This window comes from Sceloporus undulatus, chromosome 2, assembly GCF_019175285.1.
Source record: "Sceloporus undulatus isolate JIND9_A2432 ecotype Alabama chromosome 2, SceUnd_v1.1, whole genome shotgun sequence".
Taxonomy (NCBI): Eukaryota; Metazoa; Chordata; class Lepidosauria; order Squamata; family Phrynosomatidae; genus Sceloporus; species Sceloporus undulatus.
Window position 1 is genome coordinate 129,314,562 of NC_056523.1, and position 17,730 is coordinate 129,332,291.

Below are 17,730 nucleotides of genomic sequence, written 5' to 3' on the forward strand. Positions count from 1 at the left end.
AAGGGACTGGCCTGGGGTGTCACCCTCTTTGTTCTTTTTCTGCATTGCCAGCCCATTTTCTTCAATTCGCAATAGACTTTCTCCCCGGGATATGCAACCCCCCTCTGCCCTCATTATAGGACGATGTTGAGGAGAGCCATTGAACACCATTTTAACTATTATTTTTTTTTTTTCACCTCTGCTGAGCGCCTGAGCAGCAGAGGCTTTGCAGGACATGCCTGCTTGATCACCCTCCAGACAGCCCAGGCAGCAAGTGGGAGAGGCAAAAGGGATTTGGGGGAGGGGGATGGGTTCTTCTCTCTTTCCCAGAGACTGTGGGAAGACATAGATGGGCTTTGCAGTACATGCCCCTTGATCACCCCCAGACAGCCAGGGAGCAATGGGGGAGGCAAAGGGGTTTGGGGGAATGGAGGCTCCTTCCAGAGGAACTATGGGAAGACACAGGAGAGATTGGATGTTCCCGGTATCTGAGGAGGGGATCAAGCTTTCTCTTCTCTCTTCCCCAAAAGGTCTCTCCCACTGAAGCTGCTGCCTTCTCCTCCTTGATCCGATTTGGCAAACACACACGCACACACACTAGATAGATAGATAGATAGAAGTAGATAGATAGCTAGTATCTTATACACACACCAGCTTATATATGAATACTCACACACACATGCATATATATATATATATATATATAAACACAAACATAGGTTATACAACATAACATATTTGTGTGTGTGGGTGAACAACATTATATACAACATATGAATGTATTTGTGTTGTGTGTTGTGTGTGTGTGTGTGTGGGTGGGTTGTGTAATGGCACCACTCTCTGGCAGAGGAGGATAAATGTCTCACAAACAAACGTTCCCATAATTCCTTGTACTGAGCCAGGGCAGGTTCAGGGGTCTCAAACTGTATTATTTCTACAGTGGGTTTGGAACTACAGATGAGGGTTTTTTCGTAAATTAAAAAAGTTGTTTACTTTATAATATTAATATATATATATATTATATGCATGTGTGTATATATCTAAAGTAAATTAAAGTAAAACTTTTATTTATGAAAAAAACCCTCATCTGTAGTTCCCAACCCACTGTAGAAATAATACAGTTTGAGACCCTTAACCTGCCTGGCTCAGTAATAAGGAATTTGGGAAACGTTGTGTTTGTGAGACATTTATCCTCCTCTGCCAGAGAGTAGTGCTGGGGCATAATAAACTACCATTCCAGGATTCCTGCACTAGTTATGGTAGTTAATATGGGGAGACGCAGAAGAGAGGACGAATAGAGGCTCTTCTAGTCTGGGGAGGAACACAACGGAAGAGTCTTGGATGCAGCCGATTTTCATTGGCTGCCCCCCCAAAAAAAACCCCAAGACTAGTGACGTCTGAAACCTAGGCCTTGTTGACAGCTTGCGGACACAATGGGAACGGGGAGCAAGTTAATCCGCTTTAAAATAAAGCGATTTAAAATAATGGGAACGAAAACAGGGTCTAAATGAAATCAAGGTAATTTGCCCTTTTGTAATGGAAACGATGGAAAAAATTCGAATTATTCCCGGAACTAATCAGAATCGTGTCGATATAATCCGTTTTATCTGCCAAGTGGGAAACACCCCCAAGAGTGGCAAAGGAAATTTGCAGAGGTTGTGCTCTGAGAGAAGCCCAGTCCTTCAGAGGACTTTCTTGCCCCAAGACTGCTAAGGATCTCACACCACAGCACCAGCAGTTTTTGTTATAAACACTTTGATGTTGCACAGCGTGTGAGGCAACAACATCAAGTTGGACACAGATTTTCCACCTTCGTGACTGTAGTCAGCGTTGTGAGCTGGAGAGAAACACCTCTCTCTTTCTCAGTGAGCAAAGAGACACTGTAAACGTCTCTCAGAGGAGGCTTTTCTTAGAAGACGTTCCACTGTACAACAATATACATGGACACCATCCACCATCCACAGTAGTAACAGCCCACTTTGGGGACACAATGCTGGTCATACTCTAGCAAAGGCTCCATGAGGCCCACTAGGCTTGCCTCTCCCTCTGGCTCACAAAGGATCCAGCTCCCTGCCTGAGAGTCTTTTCAAAACGGCAGCATCCTACATACTTTACAGCACTTGTTGACTATCTTTTGATGTCACTTTCTGTTTAACCTGCCTAATCATTATGGCTCACAGTAACCCTTTTATGCCGGTTACTATTAAAACCCACATTGTACATTTTCTTGTGACTCTATATCCCCACGCATGCACCCAGCAGTTTTACTCATGCTTCCTGCCAGCTTCAGATTTTCCTTCATCCCACAGAGATCTCTTTGGGCAATGGTTAAACTCATTCTGCTAGCCAAGATCCAAGAGGCTTGCAAGTAATCCCTTTCTATCAGATTAGGAGGGGGGGTGCATGAATTCAGACTGACTTAGAAATGAGAAGAGCCATTTCCAGATTGTTTGTGGAAAATGGCTGTTTTATAATCCACTTGTTTCTAAAGATGCAAATGGTTTTTATATATTTGTTCAGCCACAGGCTGTTGATATATTAGTGGTTGAACAGAAAACTCAAAGTGTGAACATTCACAGGGCAACCAAACAACATTATTCCTCTCTCTTGTACAGAGAGACTGCTCCCCACAATAATGCAAAGGTTTTCCTTGCAGGTTCCACCAGCAGCTCCATTCTGAACACTGGCTGGCACGGCTTGGTGGAAGCAACAAGCGAGAGAGCACGTGTCCCGGAACTCTGTGACCATGCCCATCCCTGCCAAAAATGCCAGACTCACCTACTGTCACCAATATCCGCAGCAACCAGGAGAAGGTGCTTGGTTTTTTTCTGTTCTGCTTGCTAAACACACTCCTGCCTGTCATAGTGCTCACTCCAACACCAAAATACAAACTTAGAGTGCTGCTGACACTCACCTGATTAAATGTCCACACTCCTACTGGGCATCCCATGTCCAGCCTCTGTCATTTCTGAGACTACAGCAGGGGGGGGCTCCTTTGTCCATGGATTTGGGACACTGCCTGAAGAACACTACATTGCTTCAGTAGGCCTAGAACTGAGCTGGGACAGGTGCAACATCACAAGAACTAGAACTTTGGTTCTTTGCCGCTTCCCTCGTGCAATTTAGCGGATGGTGTTGCAAATTACCAGGGAGGGGGAATGTAAACTGCTTCGGAGGTAGCTTAAGTCATGATAAGCAGTATAGAAATGTACTTGCCATTGCTATAATGTTCCTTGGGTAAAGAATACCGGTTTGGTCCCTCCTTATGCTGATCAGCAAATGTGCCAGTAGTGGGCAAGCTTAGCCTACCTGGCTGACCTTGCTCTCCACCACTTCTCCAAATCCCTTGCTATTCTTTCTAGTTGCCTTAACTAGTTGTCAATTAAGGTACAATGGCAGCAAATAGGAAGGGTATTTCCCTTCCACTTGCCAGTGCTGGGTGTACCCTGTTAGCCAGCACAGATATCATCTGTGAACTGTAATTATATCAAAGCAAAATGCAGTGTCAACAGCCAAGTAAAGGAGGGAATGTGGGATTATAGGATGAGTGGTTGGAAGAACATGGTCCAGAAGACAGAGAGTAAGGAGAGGAATTTTTCATTTCAATCTGAATTGGAAAAGAATTCAGGGGTCGTGTTGCCACTCTTAGAAAATTGTTGCCATTCACTGATTCACAAAAGTGTCTACACCGACCTATGTGTGGTTATATTAACTCCACCAAGTTCCTAGGAATCATTGACAGTCCTCCTTGTTTCTCTTCTAGGTGGCTTTGAGTCACGCCTCTGTGCGGTGGTGGTTGTACAAGGCAGGAGTCTCAGCCTGAAAGCTTCCCCCGTAACGCTAAGCTGGGAGTTTCCCAAGCCCGTGCCCTTGCGCTGGTCTTTCAACTCCAAGAGTGGCCAACAGACACCTTCTGGGGAGCTTGTAGAATACCTGGAGTCTGGCGCAGGCCTCGGTTCACAATGAGTCCATTGTCCTCTTATGACCAAAGAAGGGGGAGGACATCCTCGATTCTTCGCTCCGCAAAGCCAAACAAATCAGTGCTGACAGGCCTGGGGAAGAATGAGAACCACGGAAAACATCCATGATGGTGGAAAAACCCCAACGCAGCCTAAAGAGATCAGGAAACCAAAGGAGGCTGTAGGTGAGCAGCCACGGACACCAAGAAACTGGTGCTTTCTTCAGCACAGTAACCTCCAATACAAAGATGACGAACCTAAGACTAAGGCTAAATTCAATGGACTGCTACACTGGTACAACCTTCCCCCCTCTGGTATCAACCCAAGGGTAGGTTTATCTGAACCCAAAGGACGCTGGAGATCGAGAAACACTCAGAGGGAAAATGGGCCGTTTTCAGAGCTGGCTTCTGCGGAGAGACCCCAAGCGGCACAGTGAGTCTGACAGGCAAGGGTTCCTGACACCAGTCATGGCCTCCTCCGAGCTCCCTCTCTAATGGGACTTTGACTTCTGTCCACTGGCACTAGTGCACAACAGGCTTTGTGTCGCAGCTCCACAGACGGTTTGCCCAATGGGCGGAATCTGCCGTTCTGAACTAGGACATCAGCGTGCTCCGAGTCCTGCAGCAGCAAGGGAAGGAATGACTGGTGCTGAGCAGGTCAACCACCCTCTGCCGGCAAACAACCGCATCTCCTTGCAGGGTTCACACCACACTAACTCTAGCTGGGATCTCTTGTGGCACTTTCCAGCGGGACAGGTATCAAACAGCATCCGGTAGGAGAATCCCAACGTAGCAGAATCCAGATTATGAAATAGTCCGATGTTCAATCTGGATATACCAAAATAGTGGCAGTCTTGGTGCTTGTAAGACCTGAGGCTTTGATAAGAACTATTGATTCTTGAAAGCATGTCGGTGCTTGTTCTAAGGGATTTCTTTCAGCCCAGGCTTATCCCATCCAAGTGCTCAAAACACATATTCTGTCTGGGATTGGAAATAACAACAGGGATGTGGACATGGTCAGAAAAAGGACGATATAAAAAAATTAGAGAGTGCTAGAATTAAAGTATTTATTATAACAGTGACATAGTTTAATTGAATAATGAGAGGCTGTGTTGTTTTGACAGGGTTATTTTGGTACCAAAGTTGTGGGAGAAGAAGAAAGAGGGAATCTCATGCTCTTATGAAATATCCCAATTTTCTATTTCTGCAAAACCTTTAGGTTTAAACAGATCTATTTGTATTAAAAATTGTTAAAAAAAACAAAAATGATGGTCAGCATGATGGTTTGGGAAGCCAAGGTGGAGTGGGTGGCAAATCAGGGTGGAATTTGGGGGCTGTTTGATCACCAGATGCTCAAGCAAGAAGAAGAGCAACTGCCTTCATTGGTTGGCAGAGCTGCAGTATTTTACTGCAACACATTTTATCTTTAAGAAATCAGGTCTCAAACACACTGAAGAAAATAATCCAGTCTGAAGGAATGCTTTAACTGCCCTGGCTCAGTGCTAAAATCTCACAAAACTACAGCTCCAGGATTCCCTAGCATGAGCCCAGGGCAAGTTAAAGTGGTCTCAAATGGATTATTTCGCAGTGTGCGCTGGACCAAAAGTCAGGGAAGGAAATTGGAACTTGGCCATTCATGGAAACATTTCATTAAACCAATATTAAAATAGTCTCAAGGTAGTTGTTATGGTTCTGAGCTGTAAAAACCGAACCAACTCTGGACCATATGTCATCCAGGCCTACCCCCTTCCCTCAGAGTAAGCAGATGTCCAGTATATTTTCCTTGAAAAAAGGACTGCGTATAAAACATTTTCTAGAGACATATCCAGTCTGTATGTGGCTTCTGGCAAAGACTAACCAAACACTCTTAGTAATATCTAACATCTGTATCTTCAACATTGGTCTTCATCTGTTCTCAACATCAGATTTCATTATTTCATTGCCCGTTCGGAAGTTAAGTTCAAAATATTTGGAAGACCAAATGTTGAGAACCACAGTTTACACTTAAGTTATAGAGATGTTTACACAGAGACAATGGAGATTATTGTACATGCTGTATCCTATTTTTTCCCAGCGGGATACACATATTTAACTGTGTTTATCACCTTCTCCTGTATGCCGCCCTTATGCAACCTGGATCTATTCCACAGTTTTCAAGGACGGGAACTTTTCCATCTTTGAAAAAGCCGTGGGATAAGACCAGGTTGTAATGGGCTGATATAGAAGAGAATGCGATAAAGATCTGTCTTGAAGTTAAAACACGTAATCCCATCAGGAAAAAAGATGGGAACAGTGCATGCAATAATCTCAATAATCACACAAGAGTTTCAGGAGGCAATTCCAGGAATAAGGAGAAGCAATGAAAGAGGACAGGATTGGATGGAGTGGGAACTTATTAGCTGGGTTGTTGTGATATGATGGCATATGAGGCAATGGAGAGGTTTAGAGGAAAGATACTGAATTTGCCCTGTTTCAGAGGCCTCATGTGGTTTAGGTAGAAAAAAGATGATTATTTTGGTGGAGGAATTGTTAAATGTAGAGGGCGTTTTTTGTGGGGGAGGGGGAAAGTTTTCAAGCCATGGTGGTTGAATCCGTGGATTCGGAATCTGTGGATTCGACTACAGCTGGAACTAGCAATTGAACTTAAGCACCTTAGTGGTTTAGTTTTGGAATGTGCGCTGAGTTGATAATGAAACATTTAAGTAGAAAAAACAGTGAGCCTTGGGCTTGGTTCTAGAACCACAACTACCCTCCACCACCTCCTGGATACCAAGATCCCTAGATGCTGAGATGAAGTCCTAATATACAAAGGTTTAGTAAAATGTGTCCAGTATATAAAATGACAAAATCAAGTTTTCTATTTGGAAATTGACGAAAAAAAACCATTTTCAAGCAATGGGTGTTGAATCCATGGATAAAGAATCACATGGATACAGATAGCTGAGTGTAGTAGACTGATTGATTTTGTGGGTAGAAAGATGGCAGAGCACAGTTTTGGGATAGAGAGTAAGAACTGAAGTCTCCAAGGACAGGGCAGAGAAAAGAAAGATGGACATGTCCTAGGGGACTGTAATGAGATGAAAGCAGAGGTAGACTGTCTTTATGGAAATGAGAATGAATGGTATAGGTATAGGTGGGAGCCCTGGGCGCAGTGGTTAAATGCCTGTACTGCAGCCATCACTCAAAACCACAAGGTTGCAAGTTCAAGACCAGCAAAAGGGCCCAAGCTCAAATCAGGCTTGCATCCTTCCGAGGTCGCTAAAATGAGTACCCAGATGTTGGGGGCAAATTAGCTTACTTGTAATTAGTTACTTGCTGTTCACCGTATGATCTTTGGAATAGATGATAATAAATAAAAAAAAAAAAGAACCCAATGATGGCTGTCCCTCTGAAAATATAAGTGGAACATTTCTCCTTCTGACAGTGTCATACAAATGTCTTTTACATCAGCCCTTAGTGCTCCATGCCCTTTGTTCCAGGAGTGTGTATCTAGACTTGTGGGGTATCTTCAGGATTTCAACCACCTCTATGCAAGGGAGAATTGTGAAGGCAAAGGACGGTTAAAACTGCTTAAGAAAGCTCTGTGGTATGAAAAGAATCAAGTAAGAGAGTTGTATATCTGGGCTGGCTGATCTTAAAATTAGATGTCTACTTAGCAGTGTGGAGTTCACCCAGTGATTCAGAAACTGTAATTTCAGTTGCAGAGCCAATGTGATGTAGTGGTTTGAGTGTTGGACTAAATGTGCAGACTAGGGTTCACTCAGCCTGGAAACCCAACTTGGTGACCTTGGGCAAGTCACACTGTCTCAGCCTCAGAAGAAGGCAAGGGCAACCACCCTCTGAACAATCTTGCTGAGAAAAACCCATGATAGGGTCACCTTAGGTTGCCAAATTACTCTGACAACAGCAACAAGAACAAATTCAGTTGAACACAAGCGTAGGGAGCCAAGAGAGAATGTTAGAGGATACCATTCTGAGACCAGACAAGTAGCTCTTTCCAGGGGTCTTCATGTGTAATACTGGAGCAGTCGTCGTCTTCTTTTAAAAATAGAACACACAGTGTAGTTCAGCAACCATGTAGAAAGCTACAATGAGATCATACATCAGGGTTTGTTTTGTTTGTTTGTTTGTTTTGCTTTGACCTGTGGTTCATAATCTCTGCCCAGCATCAGTAAGAAAAAACCATCCAGCTGAAAAATACCCAGGCCTGTTTCTTAGATGCCCAGCAAAAGCTTTGTAGATGTGAAATAGAATTTGGCTCTGGACTCATTAGTCTCCGTCACGAGCTGGTCAACATGCATGACCATTTGTTACCAGGCTGCTGCAGGTGGAAGCTTGGTTGGTGTTGGGATGGAGTGAATAATCTCCCACTCCCCGGGGCTCTTTTTGTAAAGGCATTGCCTAGCAACTGCAGCAGGAGTGGAGCAAGCAATGGCGTCTCCCAGGCAGCAGCAGTTTTTGTACGAGGAGATGGATGACTTCATCTTTCACGAGAGGATTTCAGTGTATCAGTTGCAGCTGAGCGGACAGAGAGAGGCTGGGAAGTTGTGTGGGATTGAGGGGATTTGGGGAAGATAGCTTGGGGGGCATGGAAGGTGTCCTAGTTATCACATTATTGCCACTGTCACGCAGACCCTGCTGACAAGGCAGGCCTAGGATGTTTTTCACACTGCAGGACATCTTTATATGGCTAGACCTGAACACCACTGGTTACTTGCAACGAAGCAAAGAGAATTTCAGGCAAGATTTTTAGTCAAAGTGTAAGTTGGAGTTTGTCCCATCTGAAGATGGTTCGCAAAAGTCCCATTCTGATCAGTCCCTGGTACTTATCACTCTCCTTCCATAACAAGAGAAAGTATGCAAGCTAGTATCTACAAGGTCCCTTTGTGTAGGGAAGACAGTAATTGCAAAGAGCAAGGGGCAGGTAAAACCTGCTTAGGAAACTGTGGGGAATGGGAACTACAATCACACACACACAAAGTGAAAACAAAGTGTTTCCAGATAACTCAAAGACATTGTCAGCTATGCATCTCCCCAGTTAGCATTACTTTCTTTGATAAGAAAAAAGGGAGAAGAATCATAGATTGGAAGACCCCAAGGGCATCCAGTCCAACCCCTGCCATGCAGGAAATCTCAATCAAAGCATCCCTGACCAGATGGCCATCCAGCCTGTTTAAAGACCTCTAAGGAAGGAGACCCACTACATCCGAGGGAGTTTGTTCCACTGTTGACCAGCACTTACTGTCAGGACGTTTCTCTAATGTTGAGGTGAATTTTTTTCTGTAGTTTGCATCCATTGTCTGCGTTCTAGTTCTGGAGCAGCAGACAAAACAGCTTGCTCCCTCCTCAAAGATGACATCCCTTCAAGGGCTGTCATTCACCTCTAGCCTTCTCCAGGCCTAAAATCCCCAGCTCCCTAAGTCGTTCTCATAGGGCACGGTTTCCAGACCCTTTACCATTTTAGTCGCCCTTCTTTGACATGCTCCAGTTTCTCAATGTCCCTTTTGAATTGTGGTGCCAGAACTGGAAGTATTCAGGTGGGGCCTGATCAAGCAGAATAGAGTGGCACTATTACTTTCCTTGATCTAGACATATACTTCTATGATGCAGCTAAAATCGCATTGGCCTGTTAGCTGCCGCATCACACTGTTGACTCATGTTTCAATTTGGTTTTACTTGAACTAGATATTAGAAATACACTGAATGGTGCTGTTTTCCTCCTTCCCTCTCTCTTGCCTTGAAATTGAAACAAACAGATTGCAACATGCAGAGCAAAACAAAATGTAGATGGAATGAAGGAGAAGAAGATCTTAAGGACCTTAGGCCCCTCATGTGCATTTTTAAATATTGTATGTTTGCATGTAACAATTCTTTTCAGGACTAGATTGGAAAATCAGCCACAAGTCTTTGAATGTAAGGGCACTTAGAAGAATTTGGGTCACATCTTTGACAGTTTTTTTGAAACTGGGTCCATATAATCAGTCTTTACAGAATGTTTTTTTTATATAAAAAAACACTTTGTGCATGAAGTGAGAAAAGATGGGGAGGGAGATGTGAAGCAATTTTAAATCAATTTGTATAGCTGCTCTTTATGTGCATGTATTCAGGTCTCCTGAAAGTGGAAAGAAGACAAAGAATTATGTTGAACAAACACAAACTGCACAATAAAGAGTGTGTAAAGGTTGGGCAATACATTGAAAACAGTCTTCCACACCCAAGGCCCCTAGATGGATCACAGCCCCCATACAGGTGGAGTATGGCCATTTGGGTTGGAGCAACTGGGCGTCTCATATCTTGAGGGTGCAGGCTGTGGGATGCTGCTGTCCAGGAACAAAGGATGATGGTGGTAGAGTGGTGGTGGTGGGGTGTCACACACATATCTGAAGGTCTTAGCCCTGGGACATGTATCCTAGTGTCTCCAACACAATCATCAAAATGTGATGGTTAACTGGAGAGCTCCTTATTCACTATGTATTATATACACATACAGCATGTTAATTGCTAAAGAAAAGGGTGTGGGGAAGACTTGGCACAAACATACAAGTTTCCCCCCCATCTAATCCACCCTTTAGGGCAACAATATGATGAGAATCTCTGCCAAGAGACTTGAGAGCGGCATTCTGAAATGCGATTGTAAGGCCTGGAGAGGGATTTACCATTAGGTGTCAAAAGTTGCCAGAGCAACAGCTGCCCTATCCAGCAACCTGCCAACAGCAAATGCCAGAGAACTAATGAAGCTTGGAGAGGAAATAAGCTGGTGGCACAGCTTGTAATGATACCAGGAACACCAAGTTTGTCAAACAAACGGTTTGTGTGCCCAGAAACTGCTTGTGGTCAATGCAAGCTGTAATATTATCCAAGATGCTGTCATGATTTATTTATTGTGCACAACAAGCCCCATCTCTCAGTATCTGAGTCTTAGAAGCAGGCTGCAATGTCAGCATGAATGTAGGACATCTCACCAATGGGAGAATCATGATGAGGAAATTCACTAAGATGTGGGGGAGGAGGCAGGAAAAACTCACATCAGAGGAGAGGAGGAGGAGGGTAAACTTTCTTGATCAGCTTCTCCAAAGAAGAACACAATGGTAAAGACAGAGTAAGTAGTATTTTGTCACAGTATAGTGCGTGTAGCCATTTGAATGTGATGTATCAGGAGAACATGAGTTGGGAAGGGGGAAATAAAGTTGCAGTAAAAGGGACTCTCACAGGTTGAATGCACATTTTTTAGATGTCACAGAAGTGTGCTTGAGCCTTGGCGACATGAACTACTTGGCTGCACTTGCTTTGACCCATATTATGAAGAATACAATCTTGCATAGAATGGGTTAGTTAATACTGAGAATACAATCTAGAAGAAAGTAAAGGTTTTTGTTTATTGTAATAATATAATGGAATGTGTATAGTGTATATTGTGGTGGTGACTTTGGAAACCCTAAGATGGAGTTTCTTGGCAAAGATTTTCAGAGGTTTGCCATGCCTTCCCCTGAGGCTGAGAGGTGTTAATTGCCAAGGTCACCAGTGGGTTTCATGGCCAAGCAGGGAATTGAACCCTGGTCTCCATAGTCCAATATTCAAACCATTACATGCTGTGGCTACTTATAATCTAGTAAATTACAATTGCATCTGTTTACCAATGAAAAATGGGATCTATGCTATGAAAGGTGCTTTTGAACACATCTAATTTTTTGGAGCCATTTTGCCTTCTGCTTGTTGTGTGCCGGATCACAATGTTTTCCCACTCTCTTTCATTATAATGGCTCAACTGCCTAGAGCAGCAGAAAAAAAGGTAGAGTAAAAGCACGACAAAATTCCTACTGTGGTCTCTTTCACTGGACAGAAAGCAGATGCTGTACAATATTCCCTGCAATATCTGCATAACACACCCTTCTTTGATTTAATTTCCTCTGTACTTAGTGCAGCAAATATTTATTCTTTAGAACCCAGTCCTTGAACAAGTGCAGCACTGAAATTAGGCATCCCATATATCTGTTGGTAAAAAGTAACCCAGGAGGACGCAGCATGGTGAAGTGTTTGAAAGTTGGATTAGGACAGTGCAAACACCAGGATTTGAATTCCGCTCTGCCATGGAAACTACTTGAGCAAGCCACACCCTAATATCCTCTGATAAGTCTTGCCAAGAATGCCCTATGGAAGGTTCACTTTAGGCTGCCATAAGTTTGAAATGTGTGGTGCCTCGGGTTACGAAAGTAATTCGTTCCGCGGCCGCTTTCGTAACCCGAAAAGCCTTCGTAAGCCGAATTGCCATAGGCGCTAATGGGGAAAAGCCGCGTTTCGTGCGAAAAAGCCGAAAAAAGCACCAAAATTTTTTTTCGTAACCCGAATAAACATTCGTAACCCGGAACAATTATTTCTTATGGGATTTTTTCGTATCCCAAAAATTTCGTAACCTGGGTATTTCGTATCCCGAGGTACCACTGTAATCCCTTTCTATCAGATTAGGAGGGGGGGGGTGCATGAATTCAGACTGACTTAGAAATGAGAAGAGCCATTTCCAGATTGTTTGTGGAAAATGGCTGTTTTATATCCACTTGTTTCTAAAAGATGCAAATGGTTTTTTATATATGTGTTCAGTCCTCAAGGCTGTTTGATATATTAGATGGTTGAACAGAAACTCAAAGTGTGAACATTCACAGGTGCAACCAAACAACATTATTCCTCTTCTCTCTTGTACAGAAGACTGCTCCCACAATAATGCAAAGGTTTTCCTTGCAGGTTCCACCAGCAGCTCCATTTCTGAACACTGGCTGGCACGGCTTGGTGGAAGCAACAAGCGAGAGAGCCAAGTGTCCCGGAACTCTGTGACATGCCCATCCCTGCCAAAAATGCCAGACTCACCTACTGCCACCAATATCAGCAGCAACCAGGAGAAAGGTGCTTGGTTTTTTTTCTGTTCTGCTTGCTAAACACACTCCTGCCTGTCATAGTGCTCACTCCAACACCAAAATACAAATCTTGGAGTGCTGCTGCCACTCACCTGATTAAATGTCCACACTCCTATCTGGGCACTCCAGATGTCCAGCCTCTGTCATTTCTGAGACTACAGCAGGGGGCTGGGCTGCTCCCTTTGTCCATGGATTTGGACACTGCCTGAGGAACAGCTACATTGCTTCAGTAGGCCTAGAACTGAGCTGGACAGGTGCAACATCACAAGAACTAGAACTTTGGTTCTTTTGCCGCTTCCCTCGTGCACAGTTTAGAGGATGGTGTTGCAAATTACCAGGGAGGGAGGAATGTAAACTGCTTCGGGAGTGCTTAAGTGCACTGATAAGCAGTATAGAAATGTACTTGCCATTGCTATAATGTTCCTTGGGTAAGAATACCGTGTTTGGTCCCTCCTTTATGCCTGATCAGCAAATGTGCCAGTAGTGGGCAAGCTTAGCCTACCTGGCTGACCTTGCTCTCCACCACTTCTCCAAATCCCTCTGCTATTCTTTCTTAGTTGCCTTAACTAGTTGTCAATTAAGGTACAATGGCAAGCAAATAGGAAGGGTATTTCCCTTCCACTTGCCAGTGCTGGGTGTACCCTGTTAGCCAGCACAGATATCATCTGTGAACTGTAATTATATCAAAGCAAACTGCAGTGTCAACAGCCAAGTAAATGGAGGGAATGTGGGATTATAGGATGAGTGGTTGGAAGAACATGGTCCAGAAGACAGAGAGTAGGAGAGGAATTCTTTCATTTCAATCTGAATTGGAAAAGAATTCAGGGGTCGTTGTGCTCACTCTTAGAATATTGTTGCCATTCACCTGATTCAACAAGTGTCTACATGCCTATGTGTGGTATATTTAACTCCACCAAGTTCCTAGGAATCATTGACAGTCCTCCTTGTTTTCTTTTCTAGGTGGCTTTGAGTCACGCCCTCTGGTGCGTGGTGTACAAGGCAGGAGTCTCAGCCTGAAAGCTTCCCCCAGTAAAGCTAAGCTGGGAGTTCCCAAGCCCGTGCCCTTGCGCTGGTCTTTCAACTCCAAAGAGTGGCCAACAGAACCTTCTGGGGAGCTTGTAGAATACCTGGAGTCTGGCCGCAGGCCTCGGTTCACAAATGAGTCCATTGTCCCTCTTATGACCAAAGAAGGGGAGGACATCCTAGATTCTTCGCTCAGCAAAGCCAAACAAAATCATGTGCTGACAGGCCTGGGGAAGAATGAGAACCACGGAAAACCATCCATGATGGTGGAAAACCCAAGCAGCCTAAAGAGATCAGGAAAGCCAAAGGAGGATGTAGGTGAGCAGCCACGGACACCCAAGAAACTGGTGCTTTCTCTCAGCACAGTACCTCCAATAAAAGATGAAGAACCTAAGACTAAGGCTAATATCAATGGGACTGCCTACACTGGTACAAACCTTCCCCTCTCTGGCTATCAACCCAAGGGTAGGGTTATCCCTGACCCAAAGGAGCTGGAGAGTGAGAAACACTCAGAGGGAAAACTGGCCGTTTTCAGAGCTGGCTTTCTGCGGAGAGACCCCAAGCGGCACAGTGAGTCTGACAGGCATAGGGTCATGACACCAGTCATGGCCTCCTCCCGAGCATCCCTCTCTAATGGGACTTTGACTTCTGTCACTGGCACTAGGGCAAACAGTGCTTTGTGTCGCAGCTCCACAGACGGTTTGCCCAATGGGCGGATCTGCCGTTCTGAACTAGACATCAAGCGTGCTCAGAGCTCCTGCAGCAGCAAGGGAAGGAATGACTGGTGGCTGAGCAGGTCAACCACCCTCTGCAAGGCAAACAACAGCATCTCCTTGCAGGGTTCTACACCACCACTAACTCTAGATGGGATCTCTTGTGGCACTTTCCAGCGGGCCAGGTATCACACAGCATCCCTGGGTAGGAGAATCCCCGTGCCAGAATCCAGCTTCTGAACTAGTCCGATGTTCCATCTGGATATACCAAAATAGTGGCAGTCCTTGGTGCTTGTAAGACCTTGAGGCCTTTGGATAAGAACTATTGATTGCTTGAAAGCATGGTCGGTGCTTGCTTCCTAAGGGATTTTCTTTCAGCCAGGCTTTATCCATCCCAAGGGTGCTCAATAACACCATTGCCTTGTCTGGGATTGGAAATACAACAGGGATTTGTGGACATGGGTTCAGAAAAGGATCGATATAAAAAAATGTCAGGAGAGTGCTAGAATTAAAGTATTTATTCTATACAGTGACATAGTTTAATTGATAATAATGAGAGGCTGTGTTGTTTTGTGACAGCGGTTATTTTGGTACCAAGTTGTGGGGAGAAGAAGAAGAGGGGAGAATCTCATTGCTCTCTATGCAATAATCCCAATTTTTCTATTTTCTGCAAACCTTTAGGTTTTACAGATCTATTTGTTATTAAAATTGTCTCAAATGATTGGTCAGCATGGATGGTTTGGGAAGCCAAGGGTGGATGTGGGTGGCAATCAGGGGTGGAATTTGGGGGCTGTTTGATCACCAGCATGCTCAAGCAAGAAGAAGAGCTAACTGGCCTTCATTGGTTGGCAGAGCTGCAGTATTTTCCTGCAACATTTTTATCTTTAAGAAACTCAGGTCTCAAACACACTGCAGAAATAATCCAGTCTGAGACTGCTTTAACTGCCCTGGCTCAGTGCTAAACATCTCACAAAACTACAGCTCCCAGGATTCCCTAGCATTGAGCCAGGGCAGTTAAAGTGGTCTCAAACTGGATTATTTCTGCAGTGTGCTCTGGACCAAAGTCAGGGAAGGAACTATTGGGCAACTCTGGCCATTTCATGGAACATCTTCTTGAACACCAATGATTAAAACTAGTCTCCACGGTAGTTGTTATGGTTCCTGTAGCTGTTAAAACCTGAACACTTCTGGCCCTATGTCATCCAGGCCTACCCCCTTCCCTCGAGTAAGCAGATGTGCCAGTATATTTTTCCTTGAAAAAGGACTGCTGTATAAAACATTTTCTTGAGCTATCCGATCTGTATGTGGCCTTCTGGCAAAGACTAACCAACACTCTTAGTAATATCTACATCTGTAGTTCTCAACATTTGGTCCTTCATCTGTTCTCAACATCAGATTTCATTATTTCATTGCCAGTTCTGGAAGTTAAAGTTCAAAATATTTGGAAGACCAAATGTTGAGAACCACCAGTTTACACTTAAGTTATAGAGATGTTTACACAGAGACAATGGAGATTATTGTACATGCTGTATCCTATCTTTTTCCCAGCGGGATACACATATTTAACTGTGTTTATCACCTTCTCCTGTATGCAGCCCTTATGCAACCTGGATCTATTCCACAGTTTTTCAAGGACGGGACTTTTCCATCTTTGAAAAGCCGTGGGATAAGCCCAGGTTGTATATGGGCTGCATATGAGAGAATGCGATAAGATCTGTCTTTGAAGTTAAACACGTATATCCCATCAGGAAAAAGATGGGATACAGTGCATGCAATAATCTCAATAATCACACAAGAGTTTCAGGAGGCAATTCCAGGAATAAGGAGAAGCAAGTGAAAGAGGACAGGAGGATTTGGATGGAGTGGGGAAGGTTATTAGCCTGGGTCTGTTGTGATATGATGGCATATGAGGCAATGGAGAGGTTTGAGAGGAAAGATACTGAATTTGTCCTCTGTTCAAGAGGGGCCTCATGTGGTTTAGGTAGAAAAAGAGATGAATTATTTTGGTGGAGGAAGTTGGTTAAATGTAGAGGGCGTTTTTTTGTGGGGGAGGAGGAAGATTTTCAAGCCATGGCTGGTTGAATCCGTGGATTCGGAATCTGTGGATTCTGACTACAGCTGGAACTAGCAATTGAACTTAAGCCCTTAGTGGTTTAGTTTTGGAATGTGAGCTTGAGTTGATAATGAAACATTTAAGTAGAAAAACAGTGAGCCCTTGGGCTTTGGTTCTAGAACCATCACTACCCTCCACCACCTCCTGGATACCAAGATCCCTAGATGCTGAAGTCCTAGTATATACAAAGGTGTAGTAAAATGGTGTCCAGTATATAAAATGACAAAATCAAGGTTTTCTATTTGGAATTGAGAAAAAAACCATTTTCAAGCAATGGATGGTTGAATCCATGGATAAAGAATCCATGGATACAGATAGCTGAGTGTAGTAGACTGATTGATTTTGTGGGATAGAAAGATGGCAGGCAGTTTTGGGATAGAGAGGTAAGAACTGAAGTCTCCCAAGGACAGGGCAGAGAAAGATGGACATGTCCTAGGGGACTGTAATGAGATGAAAGCAGAGGTAGACTGTCTTTATGGAAATGAGAATGAATGGTATAGGTATAGGTGGGAGCCCTGGTGGCGCAGTGGTTAAATGCCTGTACTGCAGCCATTCACTCAAAACCACAAGGTTGCGAGTTCAAGACCAGCAAAAGGGCCCAAGCTCGACTCAGGCTTGCATCCTTCCGAGGTCGCTAAAATGAGTACCCAGACTGTTGGGGGCAAATTAGCTTACTTGCTAATTAGCTTACTTGCTGTTCACCGCTATGATCTTTGGAATAGCGGTATATAAATAAAAAAAAAGAACCCAATGATGGCTGTCCCTCTGAAAATATAAGTTGGACATTTCCTCCTTTCTGACAGTGTCATACAAATGTCTATTCTACATCAGCCCCTTAGTGCTCCATGCCCTTTGTTCCAGGAGTGTGTATCTAGACTTGTGGGGTATCTTCAGGATTTCAACCACCTCTATGCAAGGGAGAATTGTGAAGAGCAAGGACGGTTAAAACCTGCTTAAGAAGCTCTGAGGTATGAAAAGAATCAAGTAAGAGAGGGTTATATCTGGGCTTGCATGATGCTTAAACATTAGATGTCTACT

General features: G+C 44.0%; 1 protein-coding gene across 1 annotated transcript in view; it reads left to right on the plus strand.

The window, feature by feature from the left end:
• The window catches only part of USP43 (ubiquitin specific peptidase 43), a gene marked incomplete at its 5' end in the record, with an annotated part of 151,409 nt that extends 136,109 nt beyond the window's left edge, over positions 1-15,300 (plus strand). Inside the window, 2 exons of the mRNA XM_042447544.1 lie at positions 12,674-12,832; positions 13,804-15,300. Coding sequence (XP_042303478.1) covers positions 12,674-12,832; positions 13,804-14,819 — 1,175 coding nt within the window. The remainder of the gene's footprint in view (positions 1-12,673; positions 12,833-13,803) is intronic.
• Between the last annotated feature and the right edge of the window lie 2,430 nt (positions 15,301-17,730).